An 18477-nucleotide genomic window follows, 5' to 3' on the forward strand; every position below is an offset into this window, starting at 1 on the left:
ATCTCTGGAAATAATTTCTTGCTGAATGGAATCCCTTCTTACATGTTTTAATGCTAGTTTTTTTAATTAATAAAAATTTACATTTAAACAGTGAGTTCAAAGCTTGGGTTTAAGAAAAATTGCCCATAAATGTGTGTGTATGATTTATTTATTTTTATTCTTTTGAACCATTGACTTGAAATACAGAAGTACAGTTTTACATAAAAGAAGGAGTAAAAGGAGTATTACATAAAAGGAGAGAATGATCACTTTACAAAAGAATTTCTCACTTTGCTGATAAAGTTATGGAAATTGTCTGTTTCCATAAATAGAAAGCTTTCCTAATGCAGTTACATTTTACAGATGTAAGTCATTTAGTACATATAATACAAATATCCATTACAGGTATATTGATTTGTGTATGAGTATTTTAATTAAAGTGAAATACTTGAAATAAAAATCAGTAATTTTCAACATAAAAAATGTCTCTCTCTTTTTTTTTTTTAGGGCCACATCCGCAGCATATGGAGGTTCCCAGGCTAGGGGTTGAATATGAGCTGTAGCTGCCAGCCTACACCACAGCCACAGCCATGCAGGATCTGAGCTGCATCTGTGACCTACACCATAGCTCATGTCAATGCCGGATCCTTCACCCACTGAGCGAGGCCAGGGATCAAACCCTCATCCTCATGGATACTAGTCAGGTTCGTTAACCGCTGAGCCACGACAGGAACTCCTGCAACATAAAAAAATGTAAGCTAGCCTGTTGCTGATTGGTGTAACTCTAAAGACTATTTCAAGAGAAGTGGTTGTAAGAACTTATTAAGTAAAACTTTTTTCAATCAAGTAAATATATAATTGTTACTTTAAATCTAATTTTATAGTGAGCCCACTGCAACATATAAAGTCTAATTTTATTAGTTTTTTTAATTCCAGGTTTTAATTACAACAAGGACAGCTTCTGATAACTTTAGCACCCAGTATGTTTTAGATGGCAGTGGCCACATAATTTCTCAAAAACCTTCACATCTTGGTCAAGGTAAGAGTAGCTTTGTAGCATTCTTTGCCTTTTCTGTCTTAATTGTTTATTTAAAAAAAAAGTTACTCCTTAACTTCTAATGTATTGCCTTGCATTTGAGTCTTATAAAGGCTAGTTAACTTTCAAAGTGAACATTTAGCTTTAACTACTAATCTTTTAAGTATTTAGAGCTGTTCTCAAGAGGAACTGTGTGAAAGGCTGAGCAACAACATGAGTTCGTTATTCTGTAAAAACTGTAAGAGCATTTGGTTTACGATTGCTGGATCACTAGTGTCTTCTTTATATATGAAGGATAATTTTTCTTGAAGTGCCTAAAACGTTATTGGTTTAGTAGTCATGGTAGTTAACCATACTGTCAAGATATTATGATTAAATAATTTAAAATATATTTATTTATGGAAAATTTCAAACATATGTAGAAGCAGGTAGAACAGAGTACTCATCATTTAGTTTCAAAGTTAACTCATTGCTAACATTCTAATACCCTCACTCTCTTCCATTCTATATTATTTGAAGCAAATAAATATATTCATTTTTCTTGCTATTTGTAATTTAGCGCTTTAGTATTTTATACATTTATTTTAGTACATTTTAATTGACATCCATGTTTTTAAGTTCCTCTACTATTTATTTCTTTCTAAGAGAAAAAAAATCTTTTTAGGCTTGAGTTTCACATATTTCCTTTAATCTTTTTATGTGGCTAACTTCTGGTAATTGGACATATAAAGTCGAGTGAATATTGAAGATATGACCTCTTTAGTCATGTTCAAAGAGTTATTAGATCTGAAAAGGGTCTTGTGTTGTGGGGTTTTGGGGGGCTTTTTTGTTTGTTTGGGGGGGTTATGGTTTTTTTTGTTTTGTTTTGTTTTGTTTGTCGTTTGTCCTTCCTGTTTGCGTTATAAATTCGTTTTTAACTTTTTGGTCCCTCATTGTAATTTATCAAAGCACTTTTTTATAGTTTATGATTTCTTCGCTACAATTTTAATATTAAGTTTTTGGATTTATTTTTTTCAAAGGACTTCTGTCTTCATTGAAATTTATTTTCTTGTATCATAATACTGATCCCAAATTCTTTCATTCTTTCTTTTATTTTATAAATCCTCAAATTAGTTACCGATTACTTTTGCCCATTAATAACTAATATTTTTGTATCTACGTATAGAGTTAATAGTAACTTTTAGGAAAACATGCATTTTCTCACTTAATTAATAAAAATGAGCTCAAGTCTAATAGTGATTTAATTTTATGTATTATTACATTGTATATATTTTAACCAAAAAGAATAAATTGTTTCTTTTTTTTAATGTATTGAAGTAAAGAGTAAGAGGAGGCATTTTTTAAATATGACTGCTATCTAGAAGTGCTGACCCCAGTTCTTAGGAGGTCTGATTAGGAAAGAATGAGGAGATATTTGAGTGACCATCCAGTAGAGTACTTTGAAGTAATCTAGTCATCTTATAAAACTTAAATGTATTTATTTTTATCTTAGTAGTAGCCAGTCTAATCTGGATGGCCAGTGGCTCTGCATCACTTGTATTTCCCATGCTTTTTGGTATTCATCTCCATGGCAACTATGAAATAACAATCCTTAAATATGGAATCCTTCTGATCTTTGCCCATTTGCTGATTGATTTTTTTCTTGCTGACCTAAGCCTTCTACTTTTAGTAAGTGAGACCAGATAATGCATAATAAATTTCTAGTCAGTAAATGAACTTTATTTTCTTTAGCATATTCCTTTTATCTTAGGAAATTACCTACTTAGAAGGTCAGTAGTTGCAAAATCATTACCTGATTTTAATAACTCACTTTTTTCCCCCCAAATACTGTTGATTGTCTGAGGAAACAACAGAAACTCAAGATCTTAGTTCCTTATTGATCCAGGTTGAGATAACATGGAGATCCACAAGCACTTTCAAAATCCTTTTACATTTATATTGCCCTAGTGTTGATAGTTTTTGAGTGATTGAATCACAGACTCACATTTCACCACCAGCTGTCATTCAACTTCCATTTAAATATTTTCTGTGTAAGATAAAACTACGGTACAACCATCCTAATTAATACCTGTGCATTTAGGGCTCTCGTAGATTAATTTCTGCTGTGGTGTGAACATCCTTGCTTAGTAATAACTCCTCATATTATCTCATGAGATAATGACATCTGTAGATAGTCTAACTATAGGTCCAAGAAACAGCTTACAACAAAATCTTTCTCAGGCACTGGAAAATTAATTATCCCTTTAAAACGTATTTTTAAATGTTTAAGAATAGTTTACTAGAGATTCCAGTTCCAGTTTTTCCAGATTAGGCATTTGTTTTATGGATTAATTTAACCATTTAAAATTATTTGTGTTTGGTAGTATGTCATTTTAAATTAACCTTATCTTCTGTTCACTTGTTTTACAGTATTTTTTTAAATTAGAAGAAATGTAAAAATAGGTTTCCAGCTTTTAAAATTCTTTTACCAAAAACTCTAATAAATTATTTATTTTGGTTATTATCTTTTTTCTGTCATCACTTCTATTCCTTTTACCCTAGATAATCAGTAATAAGCTTCCTAAATTGATCCACCCTCCTGGACAAATTCTTTTAACACCTCCTAGTACTTTTGCCTTAGGAATTTCTCAGATATCAAAGCAGTATATTTAAAGTACTTGGATCAGGGTATATTCTTTCCCTACCCTGTTATTAGAGTACAGCATCATGTTCTTTGTAATTCCCCGCTGTGTGTGATTGTGCATGTATTGAAAGATTTTTTTTTAATCTTGAGAATGGAACTTTATTCATTAAATAATTTAAGAAAACTGATATATTCAAGCAACCATACCTCTTTACATTAGGAATATAAATAGCTGCCTTAATAAATGGCATAACATAGGGTCATGTAAAAATATAACAGGGAGCATATTATAGGATTACTGTTTAATTCTGGTGTTTATAGAATGTACTAAAGTTAGAGAGCTGAGCAGTTCTCTTGTAAAATATGATAGTATACTAGGGCCTCCTCCATACTGGCCAATATAACTTGGTACTTTTTTTTTTAGGATAAACATTTCATTTGGAATTAGAAGAGTTTTCCATCATTAAGCTTTTTTCAGACATATGTAATTCTTGGCTTAATTGGTAACTCTCAATTTGGAGAAAATATTTTTAGCTGCTGAAGCAGTAGTTTATCAATGAACGTATGGATTAGGTACAGTGTGTGGTCTTTGATGCATAACATGTATTTAAAAGCCAGCATATATCCTTTTCCTTTCATAAACACATATTTTGCGCTACTGATTTCTGCCTGCTTTCATTCCTATCACCGGTCTGTAGCTCCAGTGTATGCCATTGTATTTGCACAGGCTAGTGGAGAACATGGGTGAATAAAAGCAACTCACAGAGTAGTGGAGAACACAGGTGAGTAAACAGATAATGGCAGAAAAAGGAAGCTTCCCTGCCTAGAGGAAGGTGAGCACATTTTTTCAGGAAAGATAACATTTGAGTTTGAAGATGATAAGTAAGAAGCAGTGAGAGTATAACCTTTCAGTAAGAGAAGGATGATGTATGTAGAAGATTTCAGAATGCTGTCGTTTTCTACGTAACAATGAGGGGGAAAACGCATAATTTAAAAATCTGTCGTTTTTGAAATTCATTGGAGAACTATGTCACAAGAAATTAAATGAACTAAGTTTAATGGAACAATGACCCCTTCCTAAACACACTTAAACACCAAGAGATTTGTGGCCACTTGTATCCCTGGAAGCATTAACTGAGTCTGGAGGTATAGACAAGCAAAGTAGTCAGCCTTTTATAAACAAAGGATCTTTTATAACTGTAGGAGAAGCCAGCTGAACTTTATTAGCCACAAGTGTGCTGACATGACCGATTGGAGGATAGGAACCTTAGACACGGAGCTGGTTCACTCCAGATGCCAAACTTTATCCAGACTTTTGCTGAGTAAGCAGTGATGAAGAAAATTGGGACTTCTAGAGAGATATCTTAAAGTCTTGCAGTGCTTAGATCCTAAAGCCTTGCTGGAGGAAGAGAGAGACCTGATTCTGTCTTCAACACATTTGAAACCAGAGGTGAACCGGAACTAAATAAAGGGGCAACTCAGCTCCAACCCAGATGACTCTCCTAATTATATTGAAGAGATCTGCTCTTCACTCTGCTGTTTGACAGAGAAAATGAAGTATCTTCACTGGGGGGAAATATTACCTATTTCAGTGTCTACTGTTCTTTTTATATGCCATGTCTGGCAAAAATTTTTGAAAGACACAAAGAAAGGAAAATGGGGTCCATAGTCAAGAGGAAGAATAGCTGGTAGAAGCAGAACCACAGATGTTTGAATTAGCAGATAAGAACTTTTAAAACAACTGTTAAAGAGTTTAGAGGAAAAGATGGTCAGAATTGGTAAGAAGATGGAAAATTTCAGCAGAGAAATGGAATTCTAAAAAAGAACCAAATGAAAATTCTAGAACTAAAAAAAAAAAAAAAAACCTCCAAAATAATACAAAGAAATATAGCAAAAAAGCCAATAAAGTAGATAAACTGGTATACTAAGAATGGCATAGCAAGGTTCTCTGAGAATGTTTGGGGGCTGTAGATGCAGAGTATTAGGATAGAAATGGTAGCTTGCGTATTAGGTTATAAGGGGTCTGTTCTCATGCTAGGAATGTGTACCCTTTATTGCAATCAGTGATGAGCCACTAAAATTTTTTAGGTAGAGGATGGATATCATGCTACTTACAAAATTAACCAGTAAGATGTTATAACTCCTACCATAATTTATGTCTTACTATAGGGGATGTTATCTTGAACTAAGGTTTGAGGGAAAGGAAGGGGCTTGACATAAATTTAAGATATTTGGGGAATAGAATAGATAGGCCTAGGTAACTTAAGCAATATTGGTAGTAAGAGGTAGAGGAAAGAATCAATTAAATCTAGAGTATCTGTTTTTGGAAACTGTTGGATGTCAGTGTTATGTGAGAAAGGGAGGATAGATGTAATATCAAACTCAAGGAGGAAGATGAGTTCAGATCTGGATGTGATGAGGTATCTTTAGAACATCCAGGTTATTATTTTGAATAAGTGTCTTTGTATAACTTGAGGGTATAGGTCTCAGATATATATCTTAATTATAAGATGCGCAATTTGACATCTCTGAAAACAGATTGTGGCTTATAATTAATGGCCTCCCCAAATCCTTTTTGGGCAAGCAGTTCTGTGCATTATTTGTAATTCTGTGCTGATTGCAGGAATAAACAACAATTTTACATTTTCTTCCAAAGCAACAAATGCTTTATGAAACTTAAAAAAGGGAAAGTAGCCACAAGTGAAAAAAGGCTGTGTTAAGTGCAAAAGGATTGCCATCAGATGCCAAGCACTGAAATTGAAGACACCAGAGGAAATGGATTTATCCATGGGGGTAGATAAAAGAAATTTTAAAGCAGTGAAAGGCTGGTGTGACCTGTTCTGTGTTGCACGGAAAATGTGTTGAAGTAACAGAAGGAAGGACATTGGGAGGAAAAGAGAGAGCCATAGTGAAGATTATATAGGGCCCTGTAAGTTTTATTCTTTTTTATTCCTGGCATTTTTAGTCCAGTTATTATCCGATATTACTAATAATCATTTAAAACATTGAGCTAAAGGCTGTTGCTAGGCTTTCCCCTACATTATATCTCTGACATTTGAAGACCCTTTATTAACAATTATATTGGAAATGCCAAATTACCATCTTCTGTTTACATTTAGGTCTTAAGATCCTTGGTGCACTCAGTTTATTTTCTTATCATGAAATATCTTGTTTTGATGTAATTATCATTTGGTTAGTGTTCATCCTCCACTACTTGCATCAAATATACTTGGATGATATACTTCCAGATTTTTGCACGCCCAAAGCTATCTTCATTTTGCCCATATACATATCAACTCAGTGTAGTTTTCTTAATTACCGCTCAAGAATTTGTAGATTGTCTGTCAGCTAGTGTTATATAGATAGCACACTCTATGCTGTTTTTTTCTGCATAAGGGGCTTGTTCTTTCTGAAATTTAGGGAAATTTTTTTCTTCTCCTTAAAATTTAGGATAGCCAATGAAATGTGTTCTTACCTCCCCCCGCCCCACACACTTGTATTGCTGTAAGCTCTTAAAATCTGCACTCAAATCTGTAACTCAAGAAAATTTTCTTCTATTGTTTATTTAATTACATCTCCATTTGTTTCTTTCTCTCTTCCTGGAACTCCTGATTTTATGCTAGGCTTTCTAAGTCTTATATTTCCCTCTCGGTGGCCATTTCTTTGTGTTTTTGCCATTTGTTATGGGCAGTATGTCAAAGACGGACCTATGCAGCAACTTTCAGGTGTTTTGGTTTTTTGTTGTTGTTGTTGTTGTTTTAATTCTGATTCACAGTAACAAATACATTTTACCTAGAAACCTAGTTTATACAAATCTAATTAAAGCAAAAAAAGAAAAATTCTTGGAATTCCCATTGTGGCTCAGCAGTAATGAACCGAGCTAACATCATGAGGATGTAGGTTTGATCCCTGGCCTCACTCAGTGGGTTAAGGATCCGGCATTGCCACAAGCTGTGTTGTAGATCATAGATGTGGCTCAGATCCCACGTTGCTGTGGCTGTGGTGTAGGTCAGCAGCTGCAGCTCCAATTTGACTCCTAGCCTGGGAATTTCTGTATTCTGTGGGTGTGGCCCTGAAAAGACAAAAAAAAAAAAAATTCTTAATAGATTATATATCCTTAATATATCTGATATATTCTATTTCTGTTCTCTTTTAGTCTATTTGTGTTTTAATATTAATTTAATATTAATTTTTTGTTGTTGTTTTTTGGTCTTTTTAGGGCTGCACCCATGGCATATGGAGGTTCCCAGGCTAGGGGTCAAATCAGAGCTGTAGCTGTCAGCCCACACCACAGCCACAGCAACACTGGATCTGAGCTGCTTCTGAAACCTACACCATAGTTCACGGCAACACCAGATCCTTAACCTACTGTGCAAGGCTGGGGATTGAACCTGAGTCCTCATGGATTCTCACTGGGTTCCATTAACCACTGAGCCACCATGGGAACTCCTTAATATTACTTTTTTAATGTTGGTTGCACTAGACTGAATCACAGATTCTCAACCAAGGTCAGTTTTTACCCCCAGGGTACACATAACAGTGTCTGGAGGCATTTTTGATTGTCACAACTGCATTGGATACTGATGGCATGTAGTAGAAAGAGGCCAGGGATGCAGCTACATATCTTGACATGCATAGGACAGCCCCCACAACAAATGTCAATAGTGCCAAGTTTGAAAAACCCTACACTAAATTGATATTTGACTTTTCAATGCTTTGTTTCTTAACCCTGCTGTACATTCATTAGAATCACGTGAAGAGATTGATTTAATAAGTGAAATAGCTGGTGACTGGTATTTTAAAAAGTTCCTCAGTGTTTGAAAAACACAGACTTATGTTATGGCCATGAGGATATATCCAGTACCAACTCTTGAGTCCTTTCCCCTCCCCGCCCCCCATGAAAGCTAACTATTAACCTGATACTTCAGTATAATTTTTTTCCTTTTTGGGTCTGCACCTGCGGCACATGGAAGTTCCCAGTCTAGGGGTTGAATCTGAGCCGCACCTGCTGGCCGATGCCACAGCTACAACAACACGGGATCCGAGCCATGTCTGCGACCTTCCTGCAGCTCATGGCAATGCTGGATTCTTTAATCACTGAGTGAGGCCAGGAATTGAACCTACATCCTCTTGGATACTAGTTAGATTTTTAAACTGCTGAGCCACAGTGGAAACTCCCAAGTAGTATAGTTTTTAAAACTTTATTTATTTGGCTTTTCTTTTTCATTTTCTTTTTTTATTAAAGTATAGTTGACTTACTGTATAAATTTCAGGTGTACAGTGTAGCAATACAATATTTTTATAGATTATGTTCCACTTAAAGTTTTATGACCTGTTTATATATCTTAGATATTAACCCCTTATTGGTCATATTATTTGCAGATATTTTCTCCCCATTCTGTAGGTTCTCTTTTTGTTTTGTTGATAGTTTCCTTTGCTATGCAAAAACTTTTAAATTTATTTAGATCCCATTTATTTTTGTTTTTGTTTCCTTTGCCCTGAGACACTTCCAAAAAATATTGCTACCATTTATGTAATATTGTTATATCTATGTTTTCTTCTAATTTTTTATGGTTTCCAGTCTTATATTTAGATCTTTATTCCATTTTGAGGTTATTTTTGAATATGGTATGAGAAAATGTTCTAATTTTATTCTTTTACATGTAGTTGTACATTTTCCAAGTACCACTTATTGAAGACACTTGTTTCTCCATTGTGTATTCTTGCCTTCTTTGTTGTATATTAATTGACCATAACTGCCTGGTTTATTTTGGCACTCTCTATTCTATTTTCTTGACTTTATATGCCTGTTTTTGTGCCGGTACCATACTGTTTTGATTACTGAAGCTTTCTAATATAGTCTAAAAGTCAGAGAGTGTGGTACTTCCAGCTTAGTTCTTTTTTCTCAAGATTTCAGATCATCAAGGTCTGTCATGGTTCCATATAAGTTATAGAATTATTTGTTACGGTTCTGTGAAAAATGCCTTTGGTAATTTAATAAAGATTTCATCCAATCTGTAGATTGCTTCTGGTAGTATGGACATTTTAACAATATTAATTCTTCCCATCCATGAACACAGATACCTTTTCTTTGTATCTTCAGTTTACTTCATCAGTGTTTATAATTTTCAGAAATGTCTTACTCTGTTGAGCATGATGTCATCAGTGGTCTTTATTATGTTGAGATATGTTCCCTCTATACCAGCTTTGATATAGTTTTTTTTTTTTTCCCCCCACTGTACAGCAAGGGGATCAAGTTATCCTTACATGTATACATTACAATTGCATTTTTTTCCCCACCCTTTGTTCTGTTGCAACATGAGTATCTAGACAAAGTTCTCAATGCTATTCAGCAGGATCTCCTTGTAAATCTATTCTAAGTTGTGTTGATGAGAGTTTTTATTATGAATGGATGTTGAATTTTGTGAAATGCTTTTTCTGTGTCTATTGATCATTTTTATCTTTTTTGTTAATGTTGTGGATCACATTGATTGATTTGTAGATGTTGAGCCATCCTTGCATCCCTGGAATAAAGCCTACTTCATCATGGTATATGAGCCTTTTTATGTATTGGTGAATTTGATTTACTGATTTTTTTTTTTAGGATTTTTGCATTTGTATTCATCAGAAATATTGGCCCGTAATTTTTTTTTTTTTTTTTTTTTTTGGTAGCGTCTTTGGCTTTCATATCTGGTTAATGGTGGCATTATAGAATGAATTTGGGAGTGTTCTCTTCAGTTTTTTGAAATAGTTTGAGAAGGGTGGATATTACTTCTTTTATTTATTTATTTATTTTTTTAATTTTTTTTCTATTTCTTTGGGCCGCTCCCACGGCATATGGAGGTTCCCAGGCTAGGGGTTGAATCGGAGCTGTAGCCCCCAGCCTAAGTCAGAGCCACAGCAACACAGGATCCGAGCTGCGTCTGCGACCTACACCACAGCTCACGGCAACGCCGGATTGTTAACCCACTGAGCAAGGGCAGGGACCGAACCCGCAACCTCATGGTTCCTAGTCAGATTCGTTAACCACTGCGCCACCACGGGAACTCCTGGATATTACTTCTTTACATGTTTGGTAATATTCCCCTGTGATGCTTTCTGGTCCTGGGCTTTTTGTCCACTGAGAGTTTTTGATTATAAATTCGGTTTCACTAGTGGTGGTCAGTCTGTTCAGATAATCTCTTTCTTCCAGGTTAAGTCTTGAAATGTATCCATTTCTTCTAGGTCATACAGTTTTTTGGCATATAAATGGTTCATAGTATTTTATGATTTTTTTGCATCTTTGTGACATTGTTATTTCCCTTCTTTCATTTCTTATTTTGTTTATTTGGATTCCCTGTTTTTCTTTATGAGCTTATAAACTTTGTTTATATTTTTTTAAAAAACAGCTCTTGGTTTCATTAATCTTATTTATTTATTTATGGACTCTTATTTCCTCTCCTGTTATTTTTATTATTTCATTCCTTCTGCTGAATTGGGCATTGCTTGTTCTTTTTTTCTAGTTCCTTTAGTTGGTAAATTGTTTATTTGATATTTTTCTTATTTCTTGAGGTAGGCCTCTCTCACTATAAACTCTTAGAACTGCTTTTGCTGCATCCAGTAGATTTTCAAAAGTTGTGTTTTAGTTTTGTTTAAGGTATTTTCTCTATTTTTAATTTTGTTTTTAATGACTGCACCTGTGGCATATGGAAGTTTCCCAGGTTGGGGGTGAAAGCAGAGCTGCACCTGCAGGCCTATGCCTTAGCCACAGAAACACCAGATCCCAGCTGTATCTGTGACCCATGCTGCAACTAGCAGCAATGCCAGATCCTTAACCCACTGACTGAGGCCAGGGATCCACCCCACATCCTCATGGACACTACATCAGGTTCTTAACCCACTGAGCCACGCTGGGAACTTCTGTCTTAAGACGTTTTCTAATTTCTTCTTTAATTTCTTTATTGACTCATCAGTTTTTAGTAGCATGTGTTTTGTGTTTAGTCTCCACATGTTTTGTGTTTTTCCCACTTTTCTTTCTATAATTGATTTCTAGCTTTATACTGTTGTGGTCAGATTAAATTTTTGAGACTTGTTTTCTGGTCTAGCATGTGATCTGTCTGGAGAATGTTCTGTGTGCAGTTGAAAAGAATGTATATTGTGCTATTTTCAGATAAAATATCCTGTAGGTATCTATTACATCCAGCTGGTCTAAGGTATTATTTAAGACTACTATTTCCTTGTTGATTTTTTTCTAGATGATCTATCCATTGGTGTAAGTGGGGTATTAAAAGTCCCCTACCATTATTGTGTTATTGCATTTTCTCCTTTTATATCTGTTAATATTTACCTTATATATTTAGGTAATCCTTTATTCAGTGCATATATATTAATTAATAAGTGCTATACCTTCTTTTTGTATTAATTCCTGTATTTTATATCATTCTCTGCTTTTGTTGTAGATTTTGTCTTAAAGTGTATTTTATTTGATATGGTTATTATTACATCTTTTTCCTTATTATTTGCATGAAATATCTTTTTCCATCCCCTCTCTTTCAGTTTATGTGTGTCTTTAGCTCTGAAGTAATTATGATAGGTATGTACTTATTATGATTTTGTTACTTGTCTTCTGGTTGCTTTGTATATTTTCTGTACTCTTTTCTTCCCCTAGTTCCATTCCTTGTGCTTTGATGAGTTTCTTTAGTGGAATGCTTGTGTTTCTTTTCTTTCTTTTTTCTTAGGGCCACAGCTGCAGCATATGGAAGTTCCCAGGCTAGGGATTGGATTGGAGCTGCCGTCGTTGGCCTCTGCCACAGCAATGCCAGCTCTGAGCCTCATTTGCAACCTGTGCCATAGCTTGCAGCAATGCAGGATCCTTAACCCACTGAATGGCTCAAACCTACATCCTCATAATACTAGTCGGGTTCTTAACCTGCTGAGCCACAATGGGAACTCTGGAAATTTTTTGTATTGAAGTCTAGTTGATTTATAATGTTGTGTTAGTTTCTGGTGTACAGCAGAGTGATTTATTTATACATATGCATATATTCTTTTTTGTTATGATTATTATAAGATATTATAGTTCTTGCACTTATATCATAGAATATTTTTGTTTACCTATTTTATATATAGTAGTTTATATCTGCTAACCCCAAACTTATAATTTATCCCTATTCCCCTTTCTCCTTTGGTAACCATAAGTTTGTTTTCTGTTTATGAGTCTATTTCTGTTTTGTAAATAAGTTTATTTGTATCATATTTTAGATTCCACATATAAGTGATACCATACGATATTTGTCTTTCTGTTTGACTTACTTCACCTGGTATGATAATCTCTAGGTCTGTCCGTGTTGCTACAAATGGCATTATTCCATTCTTTTTTATGGCTAAATAGTATTCCGTTGTGTGTATGTGTGTGTCTGTGTGTTTTTATTTCACATCTTCTTTATCCATTCATCTGTTGATGGACATTTAGGTTACTTCCATGTCTTAGCTGTTGTACATAATGCTGCTGTGAACATTAAGGTGCATGCGTCTTTTTTAAGCTGTGTCTACAGCATGCGGAAGTTCCTGGGCCAGAGATGAGACCTGAGCTGCAGCAGTGACAGTATCATACACTTAACCTGCTGATCTTCAAGAGAACTTTACATGTACCTTTTCAAATTAGAGTTTTACATGCCCAGGAGTGGGATTGCTAGATCATATGGTAACTCCGTTTTTAGTTTCTCAAAGAACCTCTCTTCTGTTTTCCATAGTAGCTTTACCAATTTACATTCACACCAACACTATAGAAGGGTTTCCCTTTTCCCCACATCCTCTCCTGCAGTTGTTATTTGTGGACTTTCAAGTGATGGCATTCTGACTGGTGTGAGGTGATACCTCACGGTAGTTTTGATTTGCATTTCTCTGATAATTAGTGATATTAAGCATCAGATAAGGATTTTTTTAATTGAATAATTAAGGTTATCACATATGCTGTATAGCCTTATGCCACCTATGTATTTTAAAGTGCAGAATAAGCACCATCATTATGTGGTTTGAATATGTTGTAGAAATAAGGTTGTTCTTGTTGAGGTCACATAGAAGAGATCAGACTTAGCAGATCAGTCCTCTTACAAATAGTAGAGCCTAGCAAGGGATCAGAATAGCTTACAAAGTTGAACCTTTTTTGGGTTCCCAGAGTTAGAAGAGGATTGGCCTTCAGTGGTAAAAGTATGTGGATTTGATTATATGTGGATTTGAACATCTATGAAGTTCCTTCCACATGTAAATATGCTTTCCTCTTATCTCCCAACAGGTACAACTGTAACTGCTTTAAAATTGTTTAAGAATCTACCTGTCAGAAAGCAATTTTACTCAACTGCTAAAAAATGTAAAGATGAAATTAAAAAGGTCCAAGATCTCCTCATAAGCTATGGTGTACTTAAACCTGAAGTAAGGCTTGTTTTTATACACAACAAGGTAAGCATTATTGTATTTTCTATAGGATTTTTTGGTATTATGATATAATAAAGGGACAGTGTATTTTATCTAAACCAGATATGTAAGGAGTCTTCTTTCAAAATTTGTTCACATTTGTTTAGTTTTATCTTCTATGAAGAACATCTTTACTTTGTTACCTTGTTTCTGTACAAAATCTGATTGAACCTTTTATTTCTTAATTTATAAGATAGGTGATTTCACCAAGAGACTTTTTCATCCAAGAAATGGTTGAATGCTTCCTAAATATGAAGACTAGACTTGTTCTTTTCCTTTAAAAAGCTGACATTTAGTAACATTTTCCACTTTCTATTCTAAACTGTTTCTTCTTTGGAAGAGGTTTTTGTTTGTTTTTTAAAGGAAAGTCTACCTCATTTCTTTCCAGTTTTCAAAGCAGGGCTGACATGGAATTCCGCTTGTTGCTAGATGAATCTTAGGAGAAAGAAAAGATTACATATTTTCTGATTATTCCATTTCTATAAAAGTCTGTGTGTGCACTTTGAAATATTTAATATAGGGCAAGCAGAACCACACAGATGTATGGAAACCTGATGGGGAGTAAGGAGTTAACATTTATTGAGAGCATCCATAATGTCAAGACCTATGCTAGATGCATTAAATTGCTTTAATCCGCAGCAGCACCAAGTGAGGTAGACATTATAATCAATTTGCAGTTGTCCTATGAACTGAACTCAGAGAGGTTTAATACTCTACTCAGTGTTACACAGCTTATACATTGTTGAGATGGGATTTGTAGTTTTACATGCCTATAGAATGTAGATTCTTTCCTCTTTTGTCTTCCTATTGTAATACTATGTTACATTTATATAGTTCTTTTCCAGGTTTCATAGCACTTACAATAACCTTATGAGTTAGACAGCTTTATCTCTATTTGTATGGGGAATTTGAAGCTCAGAATGATCAAAGGGATTGTGCTCTATTTTACAGTAAGTAATACTACTGAGGTCAGAACCCTTTTTCATCCAATTTTCTTTCTACTCCATGTCTTTTTACTTATTATTAAGAAGATTCCGTCTTAAGTCAAGCCATGGTAGAATATTTATGATCAAAATCTTTGGTCATTTTAAAAAAATAAAAAAGAAAGAAAAACATTAAGAATAGTCAGCCACCTGTTCCTGTTGGCATAGAGCTCAACCAAATGATACCTTGAGATCCCTTCCAGTTCTATCATGTTGGGATTCCTCAGGATGTTGATGGATGGAGGCTCATCCTGCTAATATAAATAACCCTATGACCTCTTGATCCAAAGGACGTTTTGTCATTAAAAGTTAAATGTATCCAAGTTAAGAGAAGATCAAGGGCAGAAGACACAATGATCGGAAAGGTAAAACATGAAAATAGGAGCTACATTTTTATAAGAAAAGGAATTACAGCCCTGGAGAAGAGTTTTGAGTAAGAGAAAAGATGGAAGAATAGAACAACATTATTGCCTTATGTAATGGAGATGAGTATTTAAAGTCAAGTATGTGTCTTCTAAGCTTTGGATAAGTTTATATTATTTTCCCAACCTATGTATGATCATCAGTGTAGGCATTTCCTTTTGAAAATGGAAAGTAGTATTTTGTAATACGCTGTATTTTATTCTTAGAGGACTTCATATCTGAGCTTATGTTGAGCAAACACAGGTCTTCAGTAATTTTCGGTAAGATGACCTTCAGTAATTCCAGATGCAGTTCAGATCCCAGCAAGTATGCTGGAGAGTATTATACCATGAAGTAACATTAAGATTATCAGAAGTCTTATAGTAAAATAAAATGTTAGCTATTATTGCACAAGGAAATCATGGACTAAATTGTATTTTCAAGCTTTTTTCTTTTAGTATATATTATTTTTTCACTCTTTTATTTTTTAATAGTGCTGTTGTCCCTCAAATGTTAAAATATATTGTTAAACTTCTCAAGATAGCATTGGCACATTATCATAAATCTCTTTGACATTGAGTTCTACTCTGCTCTCATAAACATGCTTATATTTGTCATTCTTTAATGTGCTTTTCTGAGGAATTTTTGTCTTAGCTTAAAATTTAAACTTGACAATATTGGTGTCTTCCTTTTTTGAAATTTTTTTCTGCTTTGGGAACAATCATATTGCACATAATATGAGAAGTACTATTGCTATTTTGACATCTTGGATTAGATAGTGTTCCTTCTTTTTATGAAGGTTTAACCTGCCAAGACATTCTTTGAATACTGATAATGTTGATGTTCTTGCCAGTATGGTTATGTTAGAAAGAGGTATTTTTCTTCTTTCATCACCATGTTCCTTGAAAGCATATTGAATAATGAGGCAGCCAAAGGGAAATAATTTACAAGTGGATTCAGTGACTTTATTTAAAGTAGATTTTATTTGGAGAAATGCTAGGGTCATCCCTTAGATAAGCACTACAGTCTTCAGCTTTAGTTTTAGTAACTGAATTCCTACAAGGTCTTGCTGTATATTTTTCCATTTATAAAGTAGCTATTTCCCAGAATTAGGACTTTTTTCTTAATGTGATAATATTTGAAACCCATTTAGTAATATTAGCTCTGGTCATGTATAATTTTATATACCACTAGCTTAGAACATAATGTTAAATATGTGATTTCAAATAAGGGATACTTTCATACTTCATACTTAATTGATTTCAGTGAATATTTTCCTTTGTCTAAAATATCATTTGTGGCTTTAAAAATTTTTTTGAATTTAATTGTCTTGATAATTAGGGGCTCAATGGTATTGCAAAAGCCAAATTGGATATTATTGATATAAGGTCTTACCTTTCATAAAAGAGAAGAACGGCTTTCTGCCTATCCCATCTCCATGTGACATGAGTGTTGAGGCTTATTGAAATCAGTTTATTTATTTTGAAGTCTGGAAGAATGATGATACAGCTTTGGAGAGTTGAATATCTCTGGTTTCAGTCAATCTGGGAAGAGGCAGGGCCTTAACCAGGAACAGAAACCTGGAAAACTGGCCATGGAGATTTGGTAGTGATTGTGGTAGCTCCCTCTCTTGACATAGTTCTTTGGATCTCTAGAGGGGAACTCTTTTGTGGTGGTGGCTGAAGATTTGTGGTGAGAGGTGACCAACAGTGAGCAAGAAGGGACACGTTTATTGGATTATAAGCTGAAGATAAATAAGTGGTAGTTTATAATTTGTGTTCTCTACATTCATGGTATTATCTTTGTTCGCCTTATTCTAATGAGCCTTTTACTCATGCATTTTTGAATGTCCCAGTTTTCTGTCATCTGTGCTTTGAGGAATCAAAGAAAAGCCTTTTGCCTATAATTAGACCAGTTTTAAAGTGTCCATCCTCCTCCATCCCAGCCAGTGTTGTGGAGGCAGTATAAGTCAAAGAAAAATTGCAGTTCAGGACCATGGTTCAAGATCATGCCCCTTCTTTATAAAATTCAATTTCATTTCAAACCCTGGAAGTTTGGGTGGGTTTATTTTTATTTCTTTTTTAATTAATGAAGGTGGATGTTCCTTCAGATATATTTTAAGGTTAGCTTGAGGCTGATTATCAATCATGATTCATAGTTGTGTTTTTTTCTTTCTTTCTTTTTTAGGGCCGCACCTGCGGCATATGGAAGTTCTAAGGCCAGGGGTCAAAATGGAGCTGCAGCTGCTAGCCTATAGCCGAGCCACAGCAATGCCGAATCCTTAACCCACCGAGCAAGGCAAGGGATCGAACCTGCATCCTCATAGATCCTAGTTGGGTTCATTTCTGCTGAGCCACAGCGGGAATTCCTATGGGTTTTTTTTTGTTGTTGTTGTTGTTCTTTTTTACTTGAAAATTAATGATAAATTTTTTGAATAGTTCTCATATGTTCTTTGTTACACTAGCTTCTTTTACCTTTCACATATGAAGGTATATATAGAAAAGATGAAGTACTATAGTACTATATGAAGTACTATATAGAAAAGATGAACACATACAAGTCATATTTTAGTTGATGATTTTGATGTTTGCTCAAGTTATTAAAAAAAAAAAAAAACTCTTTAAAGCCTTCCCCGATCCCTTAGCAAGACTTAGTTATTCCTCAGCTTTTTCCATAGGATTTTCTGTGTATTCCTCTTTCAAAACTTCCTCGTAATATTGATTTATAAAATGAACCCTCTTTTGAAGACTTCATTTGGATTCCCCATTGTCCTCTTAGATTTTTGCAGAGTATATTCTCACATATTCATATGTGCTGTTTCAGTCTATTTTCATTTCTGGCAGCTAAGTCACTGATACATCTTTATTAGAACTAGGGAGGAAATATATAAGGACTTTGCAGGAGTTCTGGCATTGTCACTGCTGCGGCTCTTGTTACAGCTATGGCACAGGTTTGATTCTTGGTCTGGGAACTTCCATATGCTGTGAGTGCAACCAAAAAAC

General features: G+C 34.5%; 1 protein-coding gene across 22 annotated transcripts in view; it reads left to right on the forward strand.

The window, feature by feature from the left end:
- The window catches only part of PMS1 (PMS1 homolog 1, mismatch repair system component), a 249331-nt gene that overhangs the window by 48250 nt on the left and 182604 nt on the right, over positions 1-18477 (forward strand). For 17 of the 22 annotated variants that reach the window (XR_014829384.1, XR_014829390.1, XR_014829386.1 and 14 more), the window contains 2 exons: positions 916-1018; positions 13912-14075. Coding sequence is in view for 10 of the 22 variants with exons in the window: in XM_084999203.1 (XP_084855329.1) it covers positions 916-1018; positions 13912-14075 (267 nt within the window). In the remaining 12 variants the exon portion in view is untranslated. Of the gene's footprint in view, positions 1-915; positions 1019-13911; positions 14076-14924; positions 15041-18477 lie in introns of those variants that run through there. The other 5 variants (XM_084999208.1, XM_084999206.1, XM_084999207.1 and 2 more) reach the window with 2 other exon arrangements.

Source organism: Sus scrofa, chromosome 15 (genome assembly GCF_054392235.1).
Source record: "Sus scrofa isolate SSC_HxYL_T2T_F1_AM1 chromosome 15, Sscrofa_HxYL_maternal_Yorkshire_Landrace_v2.0, whole genome shotgun sequence".
In the NCBI taxonomy this organism is placed as follows: Eukaryota; Metazoa; Chordata; class Mammalia; order Artiodactyla; family Suidae; genus Sus; species Sus scrofa.